The sequence below is a fragment of the Loxodonta africana genome, chromosome 3, assembly GCF_030014295.1.
Source record: "Loxodonta africana isolate mLoxAfr1 chromosome 3, mLoxAfr1.hap2, whole genome shotgun sequence".
NCBI lineage: Eukaryota > Metazoa > Chordata > Mammalia > Proboscidea > Elephantidae > Loxodonta > Loxodonta africana.
Window position 1 is genome coordinate 104,422,911 of NC_087344.1, and position 18,898 is coordinate 104,441,808.

The window sequence follows — 18,898 nt, forward strand, 5'->3', positions numbered from 1 at the left end:
TTTTTTAGCCTGGTTGGGGCGTGGCTAGTGGGAGGGGAAGCCATTTTAGTCAGTCCCTTTGGTTGCCCATCGTACTATTTATAATTGCCTGTTTGTGTTGCTGTACTTTTCTTCCACTGGACTGTAAGTCTTTTGAAAGTGTTAAGAACCAGGTCAGGCTTTTTCATCCCAGTTCTCACACACGTTTTTGTTGCTGTTGTTGTTAAAAAAAAAAAACTTTTTTGGTTGTTGTTAGCTGCCATGAAATCAGCCCCCATGGTGACCCCATGTACAACTGAGTGAAACACTGCGCCAGTCCTGTGCCACCCCCAGTTCTTACATATAGAATGTGACAATGCACATGTATACAGAACAAGTAAATGAAGGAACCAGTGAGTGAGTGCGTCTCTATAGTTCCATGGAAAAGAGAGCCCAAGTATGATCATTTTTTTAAGAAAAATAATTTTCAAGAATATATTGACTATTTTTATTCACTTTAAAGATTTGTGTCATTGTGGTACTTTGTTTAGCATAATTCCTTTAAACACAGGAACTGCATGTTATCCTTAAGTTAAAGAGATATAAAGGACAAAATAATATTTCCCAAAACAGTATTTCCAGAGGAGAAAGTGCATTCAAATATGATTCAGGAAGTATTCTATCTCTCCTTCCTTTATGTCCTCTACCATCCGTTTTGGGTTTTAGAATTAGTGAACCAAGCATTGATCTGGATGGGGGAGTTTGTTTTCTGGAATTGTTTCTTAAACTATGTTCTGCAGAGCTTACAGTTCCACAAGTAACCTCTGGGGCTGAAGGGGGCTTTAGCCTGACAGCAAGTAGTTATGTTTACAGACCTGTGCTACCTCCCCACCCCCCCAAGCCCCCCCCCCCCGCCACACACACATACACGTACACCTCAGAATACCACACCATTTAGAGACACTCTGGCTCTGCTGTCAGACCAGCTGGGATTGATTACCATGCTCCACCCCCAACAAGTTGAGTGGGTAAGTGTCTTAATATCTCTGCCTCAGGTTCTTCAATCATAAAATGGAGATAATAATGGTACCTACTTTTTAAAATTGTTGAGAGGATTTCTGAGCACAAGTGGTATCATTCAGACATTGAGAAAACCTATGCGACTGTTTTTTTTTAGTTCCCGCTACATAAAAATATGGAGAATACCACAAATTTTGGTATGTTTTAAATTTTTTCTTCAGATTAACACCTCAGCCACGTATACAACATAATGCAACATAACTATGCTATTTACAAAGTAATTACAGGTTTTATAATAAAATATTATTTCATAGTATAATACAGGTAGTGTGAATGGGTAACAGAGTAGAGGTTTAAGGTTACAGATGTGTCGTTATCTTTCTCTGTGTAAAAATGGCAAGGCAGCAGCATCAGCCCTCCTCATCTAACTTCATAGGGGGAAGGGGAGAGAATGATTATCTGCACCAACAGCCTGAGGCTAATTCCTATGAAGCCGAGGTCAGACATACCTCCTCTCTCCAACCTTTTTACCAGTTCTGACACCAGCTGTCCCTCTCACAGCACTCTCTACTCCTCTGCTGGTTTCAATAATTCATTGCAATGGCCACACAGAACACACGACAATACTCATGATTTTGGGGTTTATTCAGTGTACAATTCAGGATCAGGAATAACTCAAGATACAGTTCCTTGGTCAGGGCAGCTTCTTGGCTGTACCCACAGGTAGGCCTCTCCCTGGCCCTTAGCCCCTCTGGTCTCTTGGGCTGGCCCGGCCTCTGCCCTGCTTAGGCAAGAGTTACAAAGCTCTTTAGCTTTGCCAGTAAGTGCCCATGAGCACCCCTGCTCTACCAGTAAGCCTCAACCCACAGAGACTCAGCCTTCTAGCTCTGTAGGTCAGTGAGCCTAGCTCCACCAAGTGTCCGGAGACTGCCACTCTGCCAGCCTCCTGCTGGAAGGTGCTCAGCTCTCTCACTCCATCCATGCCATCTTGTGCCATCTTTGGTGTTATAGCTCTCTGTCTCCTGGGTCTAGGAGGTTCTCAGTGGAGGAACCTGGGTCCAGAGGATGCAGTCTGCTCCCAGTTCTTCTTTCTTGGTAGTGGTTCAGTACCCCCTTTCCACCTCTGGGATGGCTCATTTTAAGCCTAGTGGAATGGCAAAATTGACCAATCCCCTCGTTAGGGTTCCATACACCTTATGTGCATGGTCCCACCCCTACAAGGGTTCCATGCACCTTACTTGCATTATTAGTAAGCTGTCCAATTCCCTTGGTAAGCCACAAGCACTTTATTTACATAGTCCCATTCAATCATTTGGTAGGAGTTGAAAGACCATGGCAAGAAAGGCCATATAAAAGCAATCCATCACACCACACCCTGACTGTATATATAACTTCACTTAGAGATTACACTGGAAATCCAAATTTGAGGTTACTGAGGATTATAAAGTCCTCATAGACACAGAGTATAGTAATTCTCCACTCCTGACTATCCCATATGGGTTGAGGGAGGCTCTTTCTTCTTCTCTGGTCAGGAGGTAATCCAAGTCCTCAGAGTGGAGGGACCTCTCATACAGGAGGATAGATGTGGGTGATTGTGAGCCCAGAGCCAGAATGATCCCCAGGCTGACTGACTCCTTGGGCTGTTGATGCAGGTAGTCTGGTAAGTCCAGCAGACTGATACTTTCCCAGATAGGCACCTTTGATTAAGGTGACTTACCTGACTGTGGGCTCGTCCTCTGAGGCATCAGGGAGTGGAGGGAACCAAGGCTGAGGGACTTCACCAAATAATGTCTAAAATCGCACTGTATAACAGAAATCTCAGAACCTTCAGGCAAGCACCCCTGCCCCGTGAATGATCACAAGCAGAGGCCTTTTTTTTTTTTACCACAAGAAGAAAATGCGCCCCTTTTGTGTGACTGACCCTGACGCTGATGGTTTGGAAACCCTCTGTATGGCTGTCTGAACTCAGCCTCTAAGGATACACTATCACATCTCAGGGGCATAGACAGAAGAAAACTGAGCTCAGTGAGAAAGCAGCATGGCTTCGAAGGCCTGGTTCTATCTTAGAATTTCTGTGATCTTGGCCAAGTCACCTGACTACGATGGACCTTACTTTCTTTATCTGTACAGCAAGGAGACTGAACTGCACAAGAAGTTCAAACTTTTTTTTAAAGCACGAAAGCCTTTTTCATAACACCTAAATATGATAAAAACCGAGTTGTTCCTGTTGAAGAAGTTGTTCCTGCCCCTCCTAAAATCGTACCTCCACAGAATCCTGTGGCTCCAAAGAAAACAATTTGATAAGCAAGTCTTGGGCCTCTAACACCCAGCCAGGCAGAACATTCTGGGATTTAGAAACCCTCTGGTCAAGGAAGGCATTGGGGTAGCCCTCCCTCCCAGTAAGCCCCTAGCTCTACTTGCATTCAGCCCTTGTGGCCACCGGGCCTGCCACTTGTCTCATGAATCTGCTGGATTGTACCTATGTAACTGCCTGCATCCCTGGATCAGCACAGAGGATGTGGCATGGCTGGGTGCTTCTTGGAAGAGCTTCCGCATCCTGTGAACGTTGAGTCACCACCTGCCAACTGCTGAGAAGAACCAGTAATGCTCTCAGAGAGCACAGGCATTTATCAATGAGGAGGATTCAGGCCCCCCCCCCCCCCCCCCCGCCAAATAACGCTCTGACTGTTCAGGCTTAAATACTAAAACCTTATGGCTTTGCAGAATCCGTGCCAGAAAGTCAATCATCAGAGAAACTGCAAAGATAATAGCTCCTATTGATCAAATCGGTGGAGGGATAGCTTTTGAGGTTTGCCCTCCTACAGAGGACAGGAAAGATAAGGGCTGGAGTTTTCTAAAACATGCCTGATTTGCTTAAATTGTCTAAAACCACATAAAAACACTTATGTTCTTAGAGAACTGGTGGCTGATTCAGGAAAACCTCACAGAATGAAAAGATTGGCTTGGATTAGGGAGGCATGTGAAATGCGAAATCTTTCTAAATGCATGGCAAATGTGTTATTTCAAACAGAGACATAGCAGCTAACCAAGGATGTCCATATAGATGATGACTACCATCTGCCTTACTAGACAGAGGGGAAGGCAGGAATGGTCTTGAGTATCCAATCTAGCCTGGATACCATGCAGAACCTTCTTGATCCACTATCTAATTTAACCCTCACTACAGTCCTCTGAAGGAGCCCTGGTGGCACAGTGTTTACATGCTTAGCTGCTAACTGAAAGGTCAGTGGTTCAAACCCATCAGCTGCTCCACGGGAAAAAGACGTGGTAGTCTGCTTCAGTAAAGAGTGCAGCCTTGGGAACCCTGCGGGATAGTTCTGCTGTGTCCTGTAGGGTCGTTATGAGTCCGAATGTACCAGATGACACAAGGGTTAAGCACTCGGCTGCTAACCAAAATTGATGGTTCAAACCAATGAGCAGCTTCATGGGAGAAAGACCTGGTAAAGATTACATCTTAGAAAACCCTATGGGGCAGTTCTACTCTGTCCCATGGGATCGCTATGAGTCGAAAATCAACTTGATGCACATAACAACAATCACTGTCCTCTGAGACGGTTTTTGTTGTCCTCATTTTACAGGTGAGAAAATAGAGGTTGTGATCACAAAGTGGCAGAAATTAGGATTTCACAGGTAAGAAAATAGAGGTTAATAGAGGTTAGGATCACAAAATTTTTAAGTGGCAGAAATTGGAATTTTAATACTGGTGAGTATTTCCATTAAAGATTCTACTGTCTCCTAATTGGTACATATGAATTTGTTATTACCACAAAGATTTTACAGAAAGAAAGGCTGCTAGCCTGGTTTTATATATGCCTGGAAAGGTTCCATCCTTTTCCCAGGGTAGAGAGGACAGGAGAGAAGGTTAATCTATCAGTAGAGATCCCTCAGGGCCAAGGCTCGTGGGGCAATGTCTCTTTCCAAAGCCACAGGTGACCCTGGAATCAAAGAAGCTCAAGTTGAGATGTGCTCAGTTTTTCTCACTTAAGATTTAGCCTTTCTTTCAGAAAGAAAGAAAGGAAAAAATAAAAAAAAGATTGTTAGACATCATTTTTGTGAGAGGAATTACTAATATTATACTTTTCACATCTAGTAAACAGCCTTTCTTCTAAAAAACTTGGCCTTGGAAGGTAATATTTTTCAAGGTTGTTCATATTTTAAGATAATTTATCTGTTATTATCATTTTATCAGAGAAGCTGAACATGTGGTTATCTCAAGGAATGAATCGTAAGACAGAGGACAAAATTCCTCAGAATCAGCCCAGTTGCTTAATGAGCTTGTGAATGGAAATGACCTTTGCCATAGCCCAAGGACTGAGTGGTGATTGGTGTCCAGGGACATGTGGGGGAACAATTTCACTGTTAACAGTGCCAAGAATCTATTCATTTGTCATCGGTCCCAAATTATATTCAATCAGCAATTCACACTCATGTTGGAAAAATCAAGTGACATACAGCTAACTTTCTATAAAATGAATATTGTAAAATGAAACCTATATTTCTGGCAATTTAACTGTGAGCAGCAGTAAGATGAAGCTATGAAAATATTGAATGTAAATGTAGTCAAGGCTTGTCTTAATCCCACCACTTCCCCATCCTTTGGTTCCTCTTCTGATATTCCTCCCTGCCTGCCATGTTTCTATTCCCAAGCTCCCTGAAGTCTGGATATTGGAGCACCCGCAGAGGCTTTTTATAAGGTAAAGAACCACAGTAGTCCCTAGTACTGCAAAGGAGGGGCCGTTATTCAAAGAGCCAAAGTGGATGGCAGCAGGCTGGGGGTCAGGTTAGAATGCAGTTAGAGTCAAATATGGAGGGTCTTGAAATGTAGGTAATTAGCTTACCCTGGTGAAATTGCCTGCGTGCGTTACCCATGCCTAGGACAAGTGGTTGATACCAGAAACACTGCCTTCTACTGTGGTTTTATGTTAGCATTTTTCCTACCTACTTGGGTAAATTTTTCTTTTTGGTTTCATATTTTGGATCTGTCTGTGCTTTATGATCCCTGCCATATTGCCCAACTGACTTCAAACACCAAAAATACCAAACCCATTGCCATCAAGTCGATTCCAAGTCATGGCAGCCCTATAGGACAGAGTAGAACTGCCCCATAGGGTTTTCAAGGCTGTAATCTGTATGGAAGTAGACTGTCACCTCTTTCTCCTATGGAGCCTCTGGTGAGTTCAAACCGCTGACCTTTTGGTTAGCGGCTGAACACTTAACCACTGAGCCACCAGGGTTTCTTCCAACTGACTTCAAGTCCTCCTAAAAGAATCTATGCCATTTTTGGCTCAGGACATATGAGGAGACTAGAGCCACTTGGGTGGGGTAGGTGTGTGTAGTTCGTCTACTCCTTTTCCCACCTGCCTCTAGGACAGGGGAAGAGGTAAGCCAAGGAGAGCCACTCAAACCAAATGACCCTTTTGTTTGCTGTGTGTGGTAGGTTGATCGGAGACCTAGTAGGCAGATTGGAAGTGTACCTTTGTAAGGTCTCAGTGGGTAAACATCCTGTCCTTGGCAAACTTAGTGACGATGGTGTGTGGCTTCTATGGCCATTTGGCATTAGCAAATAAGAACATGTAGAAAGTGAGCTCATCTAGGTGAAAGGGTCAAGCCAGAGGTAAGGTGAAAAAAAAGTCAGGTCTCACAAAGACTTGAGTACTAGGCAGTGTGTGTTGCTGGGAGATGTGTGGGCGGTAGATTCAGACAGACTTGGATTTGAATCTTAATTCCTCCACTTACAAAAGTTCATCTTGCATGCCAACTCAGATCCATTTTTAGTGGCTACATAGAGCATTGCATTGAAAAGACTCTAAGGCAGATCCTAGGCTTAGGAGGTATATAGCACTCTAATTGATTAATGATGTCTGAACTGGAGGGATGGAGGGGAATTGACATTATGTATGGTATATAACTAATGGCCCTGGGCTTTCCAACATCCCGTCCAGAATTAATATTCTGTAATACTGTGAAGGAGTCCCTGCGTGGTGCAAATGGATAGCGTGCTTAATAGCTAAACAAAAGATTGGCAGTTCACGTCCACCCAAAGGCACCTCAAAAAAAACGCCTGGGATAGGGATGGATTAATCAGTAAGCAAGGTACACACAGACTTACATTAAGCAAGGTACGCACGGGCTTACTTGTGCTTACTTACTAACCTGTAGTGCAATCGTGCACTACAGGTTAGTAAGTAAGCACAAGTAAGCCCGTGTGTACCTTGCTTATTGGATAATCTGTCCTTTGCCTGGTGATCTACTTTCAAAAAATAAGCCATTGAAAACCCTATGGAACACAGTTATACTCTGACACACACAGGAATGTCATGAGTCGGAGTTGACTCAATGGCAGCTGGTTTTTTTGTTATGTTTTGTTTTTAATACTGTGAGTGTGTGTGTGTGTAAGAGAGACAGAGAAGACATGGCTTGTCTGGGGTGGAATTAGCTCAACCCTATTAAAATATGCTAGTGGGACGGTGTGCTTGCTTAAAATTTCAAAAATGACAAAAACATCATTTGTATAGCACCATATATTATGGACAAATTTTTTAATCATAGTATGTTATGTCCTTTAGATCGTTATTTGCATGTTTCCTTTAATTTTATAGTAATTTTGAAAAATCATGTTGTAAGTTAAGTTTGGTTAATGACTTAACATTAATACAAACAAATTAATACAAATTTATAATTAATACACACAGATAACTACATTTATGTACTTCGAAGATTTCCTTTGTCTTTAAGTTCCAATGTAGAGAAGTGGATTTCTCTATGAATAAAAATACTACCAATTCACAAGCACAACAAATGAATTAAGCAGCAGAAGCAATGTTGTTCTTATTTTTCATGGGAAGATTGTTGAATATATTAGTCTAAGCCTGCTCTTTTAACAAGGAAAGGAAGAGTTTTTGTTTGTGAATAGTAATTTCTGCTGATACATTTTTTAGTTAATGAAATATTTTTATTTTAATTTCTAAGCCAGGGTTTTAAAGTAAAACTCCTCAAACCTGAACTATAGATTGCTAATCTGGGCAGCCTCTATAGTGTAGGCACCTCTCCCAGGCAACCCGGAACAGCCATTCCAGTTTAATAAACTATGAGATCGCAGTGGTCTGCCTCAGAAGGCAGAGCCTTTGGAAATCCCCTGTAATGCATCTAACAGCCCATTAGTTACTATAATTAATACGGCCCTTGTCTTTCTCCCCTCCCTTGTTTTTCTTCTCAGAAACCGAGTTGTCAGTCACTGCTGAATTAATGCCTACCTCATCATGGAACATTTCAAGTGAACTCGACAAAGGTATGCAGTGGGGACACAGGAGAGGTAGGGGCAGGGAGACGTGAAACTCCATTTTTAATCTTGGCATGGTCTTCTTTGAAATCAACTGCATTTTAGATCACTAGGAGGAGGTGGGGGCCAAAATAAATTCCTTTTGTGATCATTTAATATTTAATTGCTTGACATTCTATTATTTCTGGAAAGGTTTTTTTTTTCTTCTTCTTCTTTCTTTTCTTTCCCTTCTTCCTCTAAAACGTTCCACATGGTAAAAATGCTTCAAGATGTGAAATCGGGTCGTTTCTGACCTTCCTGACACTGCATCTAGTGGATCTTATTTAGGGGATTTGATTCAGCCTGAGCCAGGATTGATCCGAAATGTTTGCTGGGTGACCTTTTACACGGAGCATTTGATGTGCTCGCAGGGTTCAGGATAGAGTATTTGGAATGTTTGTAATTGCCTGTGCCTACAGATGGTAGCTTCCTGTGTGCATGTGAGGAACAGATTTCTGCTATGAGGGTTATTGTTCAGTATTAATTAAGTCCCACCATATGCCAAGAACTGGCTACTCCATAGAGATCCTATGTCACGGAGTGGTAAATCAGGACAAATTCAAAGCCCCTGCAATCCTGCTCAATCTACCTTTCCAGCCTTAGTTCTCTTTAGTCCCTTTTGTATACCTTACACTTCACCCAAATTTCTATTTCTTCTTATTGTATCTTGTGCTTTTCTGACGCTGTCTAAACCATTCCTTCCACTTGGATTGCCCTTCCATTCTACAAGTCCACAACCTACTTTTCCTTCAAGACCAAGCATAAATTCCACAGTATCCACAGTCTTCTCTAATCTCTCAATAGGAAGTGGTCTTTCCTTCTTTGGAGCTCCCATAGCCCTTTTCTCTGTTCTTCTGTTAACATTTTCTGTGTTGTAACGTGGTGATTTAGATTACTATCTGGCTCATAAGCCTGGAAGTTCCTTCTGGGTGAGATTTTTATCTTGTTCCTTGTCCCTCGCCCCTCTTTTTTTTGGGTCAGGGGAAGTCTCTATTACAAAATCTAGCAAGAATTCTTTTTCATAGGAAATTCTCAATAAATGTGTGTGGAATGTCGAGTCACACCTTATCTCGTGAGGGCCCTCATCCATACACCTGTGTGCAAATACATTCACCAAACTTCTAACTCCCACTTGAGTTCAGACATTATTCTAGGTTCTGGGATTAAAGTGATAAAAGCCCAAAAGTCATTGCCAAAAATTACTGTCTATGGTCAACTCTCTTTTGTTCACTAATATATTCACTGTGGGTTGTTTTTCCTCTCTGGGGGAAGATAACTTTATTTTACGAAACAGCAAAAGGCCAAAGTTATTTTGCTGGTTACACTGTATTAGGCATTTTAGCATGGCAGGATGAGGTGAGATATCTTTTCATCTTACATCAAAGGTCATTTAGAATAATTTTTCTATTGTCAAATCTGATTTGGACATTTCTAATGAAGGGGATTAAAGCAGGGACTGCATGTAATTCCTTTCATCCCAACACCTAGCATGGTGCCTGGAAGGCAGTGGAGTTTTCAGTAAGTATTTATGGAATTTTAAAAAATGGAAGGGAAAAAATAAAGGACACTACATGTTAACTTAAGGAGCCCTGGTATCACAGTGGTAAAGCACACGGCTGCTAAACAAAAGATTGGTGATTCGAATCCACCAACTGCGCTGCAGGGAAAAAATACCTGGTGATCTGTTCCTTAAAGATTGCAGCCTAGAAAACCCTATGGGGCAGTTCTACTCTGTCACATAGGGTTGCTATGAGTCAGAATCGACTGAACAGCACCCGATAACAAAAACAAAAAATGTTAATTTAGAACCTGCTCTGTGCCAGGCTCTGTGCTAGGTGCTTTTTAAGTATGTGAGCTTAATCAGCACAGCCTCTTATGGATCCAACAGAAAAATTATATCATTGTACAATGCATATTACTGACTAGTTCTAGTTATGGCTATAGAATAGCATCAGCATGTGCTAATAAAGGCAGCAGAGCCACCAGCCAGGAACCAAACCTGCCAGACTTGGAATTTCCACCAGACGTAGTGCTATAATTACCATTGGTTGCCCCTTCAAGAAAAAAAGTAGTATAAGTAATGGCCCAAAACTGGACCTTTGCCCAGCATTTTGTCAGGCCTCAAAATCCTGTTTTGGTCAGCACTGCCTTCCCTAGAACATGGAAGGTTTTCAAGGATTCTTGGTGTCATATTTCCCTAGCATATAGTACATACTCTTTAATTCCCAGTTAGAATGAGAGGGAAGCATGATTAATTAATTTATTTATTCATAAATCAACTCCTTACTGATTCTTACTCTCTACCCTGGGAATTATGTGAAGCAGTAGGATCTATTTCATGAATCAAACAAAGGTCCCTGTTCTCCATGGACTCACAGCCTAGTGGAAGAGTTGGCTATCTCAATGCATAATCACAGCCTTCTGACCCATTTGATAGATTAAGCTGTTAAGGGACATTCTCCCCCAAACAGAGAAATGCTAGTAGAAATAAATACACAATGAAAAAAATCCTTTGCTAGGCTGGTACGCAAAAAAGGCTAATCTCCAGATGCCAGAAATGAAGAAGATGCTCAATGGTGGAGCAATTAGCAGTGAAGAAGAATTAAGCACAAGATCCTATAAAAATATGTGAAATAAATACAGTCATAAGGAGCCATTGATTTAGGATCCTACAGGAATGAGATTTGACAGCATGGGAAACTCCCTACATGAGGCTGTGAGTGAGGAATGGCTGCCCTAAGCATGAAATAAGGAAAAGTCTGCTGAGGACGTGGTATGGAAGTCTATCAACCACTGTAGGCCATGAAAAAGAGTCACCTACAAAAAATCCGAACATAGCCTGCACTGTATGTGGGTACGGTGTTGGTACTTCTCATGAAGTGGGCTAGCCACAAACCAATAAGATAACAGCTTGGTCTGGAATTGATTAAGCTATGAGAACCTGACAGGGCAAACCCAAAACCAGCTCATAAAAATATCTTAACACCCCATGGCATGTGGGTTTTTCACCAAAAACAGATCAAAACAACAACAACAACAAACTCCTGCTGATGTTGAGTTCACTTTTAAAAATTGCAGCACGTAAGAGAGGAAAAAAGCCACCATGAGAGAGAGTCTGTATAGAGAGGTCTTCCCTTGAAACTAAAAATGATGCACCAATTTGAGAGAATGCGTATGTTTAAAATGTTTTATGGTGAAAGAGGAAATAGAAACCATGGGGAAAGTATAGGATAATAGGTTCAGAAAATAGATCTTAAAAGAACTACATAGAAATTCTAGAATTCAAACTTTAGTTTATAGAAATGAAAAATTCATTAAATGGGTTAAATAGTGGTTACATACCGCTAAAGAGAGAAATAGCCTGAAGGATAGATATGAAGTAATATGGTGGTTAAGAGAATGGACTCTGGAGCCACGATAACTAGATCTGAATCCTGACTGTACACTATGTACAGTGTGACTTTGGGCAAGCCACTCAATCTTTCTGTTCTTTAGTTTTGTAATTTGTAAAATGGGATAATAATAGTATGTACCTCGTAGGGTTGTTGTAAGAATTAATCTGGCTGGCAAAGCTGATAAACTAATTGGAGAATACGAAGCAACAGCTGGTTTTGGTTAATGTGGTTATTTCTTTGGGCAGGAACTTTTGGCAGGATAGAGCGAGCCCTGGTGGCTCAGTAAGGAGCCTGGCTGCTAACCAAAAGGTTGGCAGTTTGAATCTACCAGCCCCGCTCATTGGAAACCTGTGGAGCAGTTCTACTCTTTGCTATACAATCACTGTGAGTCAGAATCTACTCAATGGCAATGTTTTTTTTTTTTACTTTTTTTAAACAGGGGAGTAAAGGAGACATATTTTAGGGGTGAGGTAGAGCTTTCAGATCCTGTTAGATTAGCAGATTCCCACTCAGGCCTTAAGAGTGTTCACCCACACAAGTGTCACATTCCTTAACTTGGCAAACAAAGTTCCGCATGGTCTTACTTTTGCCAACTCTTCTCACCATACCGCCCCCCCCCCCATACTTTGTACTCCATTTGTTTCAACAACCAGCCTCTAATTTCCTAAACATACCTTTCTATTTCCAGTTTCATGCCTTTGTTCGTGCAGTTCTGTCTGACGGGATTGCCTTTGCCTCTATTCTTCACTTGGCCAACTCCTTCTTCATTTAAGCACTACCTGAAACATTCCCTCCTCCATTTCTCCCTGCGGTGCCCCTAGTAGACATAGTGCTGTATTTCTGCCTTGGAGGACCTTACATTCTAGAGGAAGAGACAGACAACTAACAAATTCTCTATTAACATAACTGACCATGGCATTAACATTGCCCCAAAATATTTCATATGTGAGATGCTGTATCATCCCATATATATCTTGATCGGAGTCCCCTACCACACTGTGTTGAAATTATCTATTCTGTTCTTGCCTCTTTGAAGACAGAGGCTCTCTTTTCTATTGCTTACTCTTTCCTATTGCCTAACACAATGTCTGATATATAGACGAAAACATGGCGTTAAATTGCCTGGGTTCAAATCCCAGCTATGAATACCTACTGCATGAGAGGCACTTGCTTAACATGTTGATACATCATTTGAATTCACATTGCCCTTGAGGTGGAACAGATGAGGCAACTGAAACTCATGCAGTTAAAGAACTTGGCCAAGGGGCATAGCTGGTGAGTGGCAGTGCCAGAATTCCCTTGAAGGTCTACAGGCACCAAGTCCGGGGAACCATGTCCAACATGGCAGCTGTCTCCCTTGCATTCATATCCCTACCTCCTGTGGGGTGAGTTTCCTCATATGGCAAAGCAGTAAAATAAAATCCATCATGTGGTTTTCTTTAATGCCTTTCTCTCCATCCAGCTGTTCTATTCCACCCATCAATCCTGCCCTGGCTCCCCAGCCTCACTCAGGTCCAGCCAGTGGCATTAAACGTTACCTGTTTATCCTTTCCAACAGGAAATGAAATGTAAAAGAGACAAGGCCACCCGGGAAGAGCCATTGAAAGCTACTATTGATGGGGCATAGGGGGTAATTTCTGAAACAAATGCTTCAGAACCAAGTACCTCCTAAAACAAATTAATCTACAGGGGCCCAACCTCAGCTTCCCCTTGGGAGTGTTGGGGTGGGGTGTGATGAGGGCCTCTTTTCCTTCTTCCATGTTCAGTCACACAAGGTCTCAGAGGTTCTCTATAGAAAGGCAAATGTTTCTTTTGGAGGAAGGACTGGAAATTGCACCCGGAGGTGGAGAAAGGGAGGGAGCCTACTACTTAAAAAAATATTGAGGGCTGCTTCCAACTGCAAATAGTTTTCTGTGCTGACAGACTAGATTTGGGGGTATTTTTATCCCGGTTTGCTTTTTTAAATGAAGAGCTAGAGTTCTTTACCAGCTTGGAGCTTTGTACATAGGAGGGAAGGGTATAACATGGCTCTTAGGCACATGGGCTCTGGAGTTTACTACAACCCTGAGCTTCCTATAAAGTGGGGATATTTGTGTCTGTCACTTAAGATTGTTTTCCTGGCCAACAAGCACATCTCTCCATCACACTTCTGTGTGATGCTGTAGGACAGCCACTCACAGGCTCACAATAGAAGGATACAACCTGGACTCAACCCCTTAGCTCACCTGTGTCCTCAGGGGTTCACCATCAAGGGCTATGACCATGTTCTCTAGTTAGGGAGTGATTGCTTCCTCTTGTACCCTCTCTCTATAACTTGATCTTTCCTTGGCACATATATAGTATCTTTAAACAGTATTGACTGATCTGTAACTTGGACCTTGGTTATTGGCTAGTCTCGATGAGATAAGTAGGTCATTTTCTTGTGCTCTTAATTATATATATTTCGACCTGAAAGTGGGTAAAGTGGGACAATATAAGGATGGACTGTATTGGGAGCCTTGGCACTGGGAAAACTGAAGAACAGTCCTTTTAGACATGGGTCTCAGGGCATGGGTATCCATCCTTGTGTTCCATCTTCAAAACTGATTGCTGCCTGGAGAAATTCCTCATGGAATTCTTGGACTATCCATGTGCTATACATTTAAGACAACCCAAGTTCAGCAGATTTTTGTTATTAGCATTATTTTACTCAAAGGACTGATACCTTTTTATTGGAGACCTGGTTGCACAGTAGTTAAAAAATTTGGCTGCTGTCTTGGTTACCTAGTGCTGCTATAACAAAGAGAAATTTATTTTATCACGGTCTAGTAGGCTATAAGTCCAAATTCAGGGCATCAACTCCAGGGGAAGGCTTTCTCTGTCAGTTCTGAAGGAAGGTCCTTCTCATCAGCCTTCCCTTGGTCTGGGAGCTTCTCCATGCAGGAACCCAGGGTCCAAAGGACACACTCTGCTCCTGGCACTGCTTTCTTGGTGGTATGAGGTCCCCATGTCTCTCTGCTCTCTTCTCTTTTATATCTCAAAAGAGATTGGTTTAAGACACTATCTAATCTTGTAGATCTCCTCGATATAGCTGCCACTAACCCATCTCATTACATGATAGTGATAGGATTTACAACACAAAGGGAAATCACCAGATGACAAAATGGTAGACAATCATACAATACTGGGAATCATGACCTAGCCAAGTTGACAGATATTTTGGGGGGACACAGTTCAATCCATGATAGCTGCTAACCAAAAGGATGGCAGTTCAAATCCACCAGCTTATCCTTGCAAACCATATGGGACAGTTCCATCTGTCCTATCGGGTCTCTATGAATCAGAATTGACTCAATAGCAACGGGTTTGGTTTTTTTCTTTAGTATCTTTTTGCCACTATCAGCTATTGAAGCATGCAGAGCTTGTGTTACCTCATATGTAAAAGGGGAGAAATGACGACTCCATAGGATTTTTATAAGGGTTAAATAAAGTGCTGACAATGAAGTCCCATCACAGTCCCCAGCACAGATATCACTTGCCACTGAGTTGATTACAACTCATGGCAACCCCGTGTGTGTCAGGTAGAACTGTGCTTCATAGGATTTTCAATGGCTTTTTTTTTCAATTGAAGTAGATCACTAGGCCTGTCTTCCACGGTGCCTCTGGTGGACTTCAACCTCCAACCTTTTGGTTAATGGTCAAGTGCATTAACTGTTTACACCTCCCAGGGACTCCTCAGCGCAGATAGTTGCTTTTTAATCCTGGTTCTCTTAGTCATCCATCTTGTTCCCAAGGGAAGGGCAGTGTGATCTGGGGAAAGAGTACTTCACAAGGAACCTTGATTCTAGTCCCAGCTCCACCACCAACTCAGTGACCTGTAAGCTCTGGGCCTCAGTGTCCTCACCTTTTAAAAAGGAGGTATCGATACTTGTTCTGGATTCCTTCCCCATTATGAGGCTCTAGTGCCATTCAGTCCTGTATGGTAGCCACTAGCAGCCTGCGGGAGCCCTGGTGGCAAAAGTGGTTAAGAGCTCAGAAGGTTGGCAGTTCGAATCCACCAGCTCCTCCTTGGAAACCCTATGGAGCAGTTCCACTCTGTCCTGTAGGGTCAGTATGTGTCAGAATTGACTCGACGGCAATGGGTAGCAGCCTGTGGTTATTGAGCACTTGATACGTAACCAGTCCAAAATGAGATGTAGTATAAGTGTAAAACACACTCTGTATTTCAAAGGCTTAATACAAAAAAAGAATGTAAAATATCTTATTAATAATTTTTGTATAGATCATGTGTTGAAATGATAATATTTTTATATACTGAATTAAGTGAAATATACTGAATTAAGTGAAATATATTATTAGAATTAATTTTACCTGATCCTTTTTAATGTGGCTACTAGACAATTTTAAATGACTTGTTTGCATTTGTAGCTCACATTATATTTCTATTAGATAATGCTGCTCTATGGAACAATATCTGGGACTTCAGGTACAACTCCTAACCTGTATTTCCTCCTTGTTAACAAAAGATGTTTTCATATCCACCCTGACTTTAAAGTTCTAGGAGCTATTTTTTATTAAAAAATGATAATCTAAAACCAATTATATATACAGAGATATATATGTATAATGCTTTGGTATATAAAAAGTACTTTAAGGGTAAAGGGTTGTCATTACTGATTATAGTCTGATCAATAATTCTCAGAGAAAGGTGGTATCTCGAGTAATCCTCATTCCGTGGAGAAAAGTTTTGAGCATTGGAGGGATTATAATTTGGTAGCAGTCACATAAAGGACAGCTGTAACGAACAAGTCAGGAAATCCTAGTTTTGGGTCAACAGTTCAGTGCATTAAAACAGGCCCTCATGAAGAATGACTAAATAAACCCATAACAAAAGAAGAGATTGAAAAGGTAATCAAAAAAAATCTCTCCCCCCTCCCCTGCCAAAAAGAAAGCCCTGACCCGGACAGCTTCACTGCAGAGTTCTACCAAACTTTCAGAGAAGAGTTAACACCACTACTACTAAAGGTATTTCAGAGCACAGAAAAGGACAGAATACTCCCAAACTCATTCTATGAAGCCAGCATATCCCTGATACCAAAACCAGGTAAAGACATCACAAAAAAAAAATTACAGACCTATATCCCTCATGAATGTAGATGTAAAAATCCTCAACAAAATTCTAGCCAATAGAATTCAACAACATATCAAGAAAGTAATTCACCATGACCAAGTGGGATTCATACCAGGTATGCAGGGATGGTTCAACATTAGAAAAACAATGTAATCCATCATATAAATAAAACAAAAGACAAGAACCACATGATCTTATCAACTGATGCAGAAAAGGCATTTGACAAAGTTCAATACCGATTCATGATAAAAACTCTCAGAAAAATAGGAATAGAAGGAAAATTCCTCAGCATAATAAAGGGCACTGGGTTTCTTTTTTTTTTTTTTATCCAAAGCCAACAGCCAACATCATCCTAAGTGGAGAGAGTCTGAAAGCATTCCACTTGAGATCGGGAACCAGACAAGGATGCCCTTTATTACCACTCTTATTCAACATTGTGCTGGAGGTCCTAGCCAGAGCAGTTAGGCTAGATAGAGAAATAAAGCGCATCCAGATTGGCAAGGAAGAAGTAAAAGTATCTCTATTTGCAGATGACATGATCTTCTGCACAGAAAGCCCTAAAGAATCCTCAGGAAAACTACTGAAACTAATAGAAGAGTTCAGCAGAGTATCAGGATACAAGATAAACATACAAAAATCAGTTGGATTCCTCTACACCAACCAAAAAAAATCAAAGAGGAAATCACCAAATCAATACCATTTACAGGGGCCCCCAAGAAGATAAAACACTTAGGAATAAATCTTAGCAGAGATGTAAATGACATATACAAACAAAGCTACAAGAAACTACTGCAAGAAACCAAAAGAGACCTACATAAGTGGAAAAACATACCTTGCCCATGGATAGGAAGACTTAACATTGTAAAAATGTCTTTCTACTAAAAGCCGTCTATAGATAAAATGCAATCCCAATCCAAATTACAACGACATTTTTTAATGAGATGGAGAAACAAATCACCAACTTCATATGAAAGGGAAGCCCTGGATAAGTAAAGCATTACTGAAAAAGAAGAACAAAGTGGGAGGCTTCACTCTACCTGATTTTAGAACCTATTATACCGCTACAGTAGTCAAAACAGCCTGGTGCTGGTATAACAACATATACATAGACCAACGGAACAGAATTGAGAATCCAGACATAAATCCATCCACATATGAGCAGCTGATATTTGACAAAGGCTCAAAGTCAGTTAAATGGGGAAAAGACAGTCTGTTTAACAACTGGTGCTGGCATAACTGGATATCCATCTGCAAAAAAATGAAACAGGACCCATACCTCACACCATGCACAAAAACTAACTCAGTATGGATCAAAGACCTAAATATAAAATCTAAAACGATAAAGATCATGGAAGAAAAAATAGGGACAATTTTAGGAGCCCTAATACATGGCATAAAGAGTATACAGAACATTACTAACAATGCACAAGAGAAACTGGATAACTGGGAGCTCCTAAAAAATCAAACACCTATGCTCATCCAAAGACTTCACCAAAAGAGTAAAAAAAATTACCTACAGACTGGGAGAACGTTTTTAGCTATGACATTTCTGATCAGCATCTGATCTCTAAAATCTACGTGATACTGCAAAAACTCAACTACAAAAAGACAGGTAACCCAATTAAAAAATGGGCAAAGGATATGAACAAGCACTTCACTAAAGAACACATTCAGGTAGCTAACAGATACGTGAGGAAATACTCATGATCATTAACCATTAGAGAAATACAAATCAAAACTACAATGAGATTCCATCTCACTCCAGCGAAAAAAAAAAAACCAAACCTACTGCCATCGAGTCAATTCTGACTCATAACAACCCTATAGGACAGAGTAGAACTGCTCCATAGGGTTCCCAATGAGCGCCTGGTGGATTTGAACTGCTGACCTTTTGGTTAGCAGCCGTAGCACTTAACCACTATGCAACCAGGCTGGCATTAATCCAAAAAACACAATAAATGTTGGAGAGATTGTGGAGAGACTGGAACACACACTGCTAGTGGGATTGGAAAATGGTACAATCACTTTGGAAATCGATTTGGCACTTCCTTAAAAAGCTGGAAATAGAACTACCGT

At 41.3% G+C, this 18,898-nt stretch overlaps 1 protein-coding gene across 1 annotated transcript in view; it reads left to right on the top strand.

Moving 5' to 3' along the window:
- The first annotated feature begins 334 nt into the window (after positions 1 to 334).
- Positions 335 to 18,898, top strand: part of ROR1 (receptor tyrosine kinase like orphan receptor 1) — a 221,880-nt gene continuing 203,316 nt past the window's right edge. Inside the window, exons 1-2 of the mRNA XM_064279955.1 lie at positions 335 to 371; positions 8,216 to 8,287. Of these exons, the coding sequence (XP_064136025.1) occupies positions 335 to 371; positions 8,216 to 8,287 (109 nt within the window). The remainder of the gene's footprint in view (positions 372 to 8,215; positions 8,288 to 18,898) is intronic.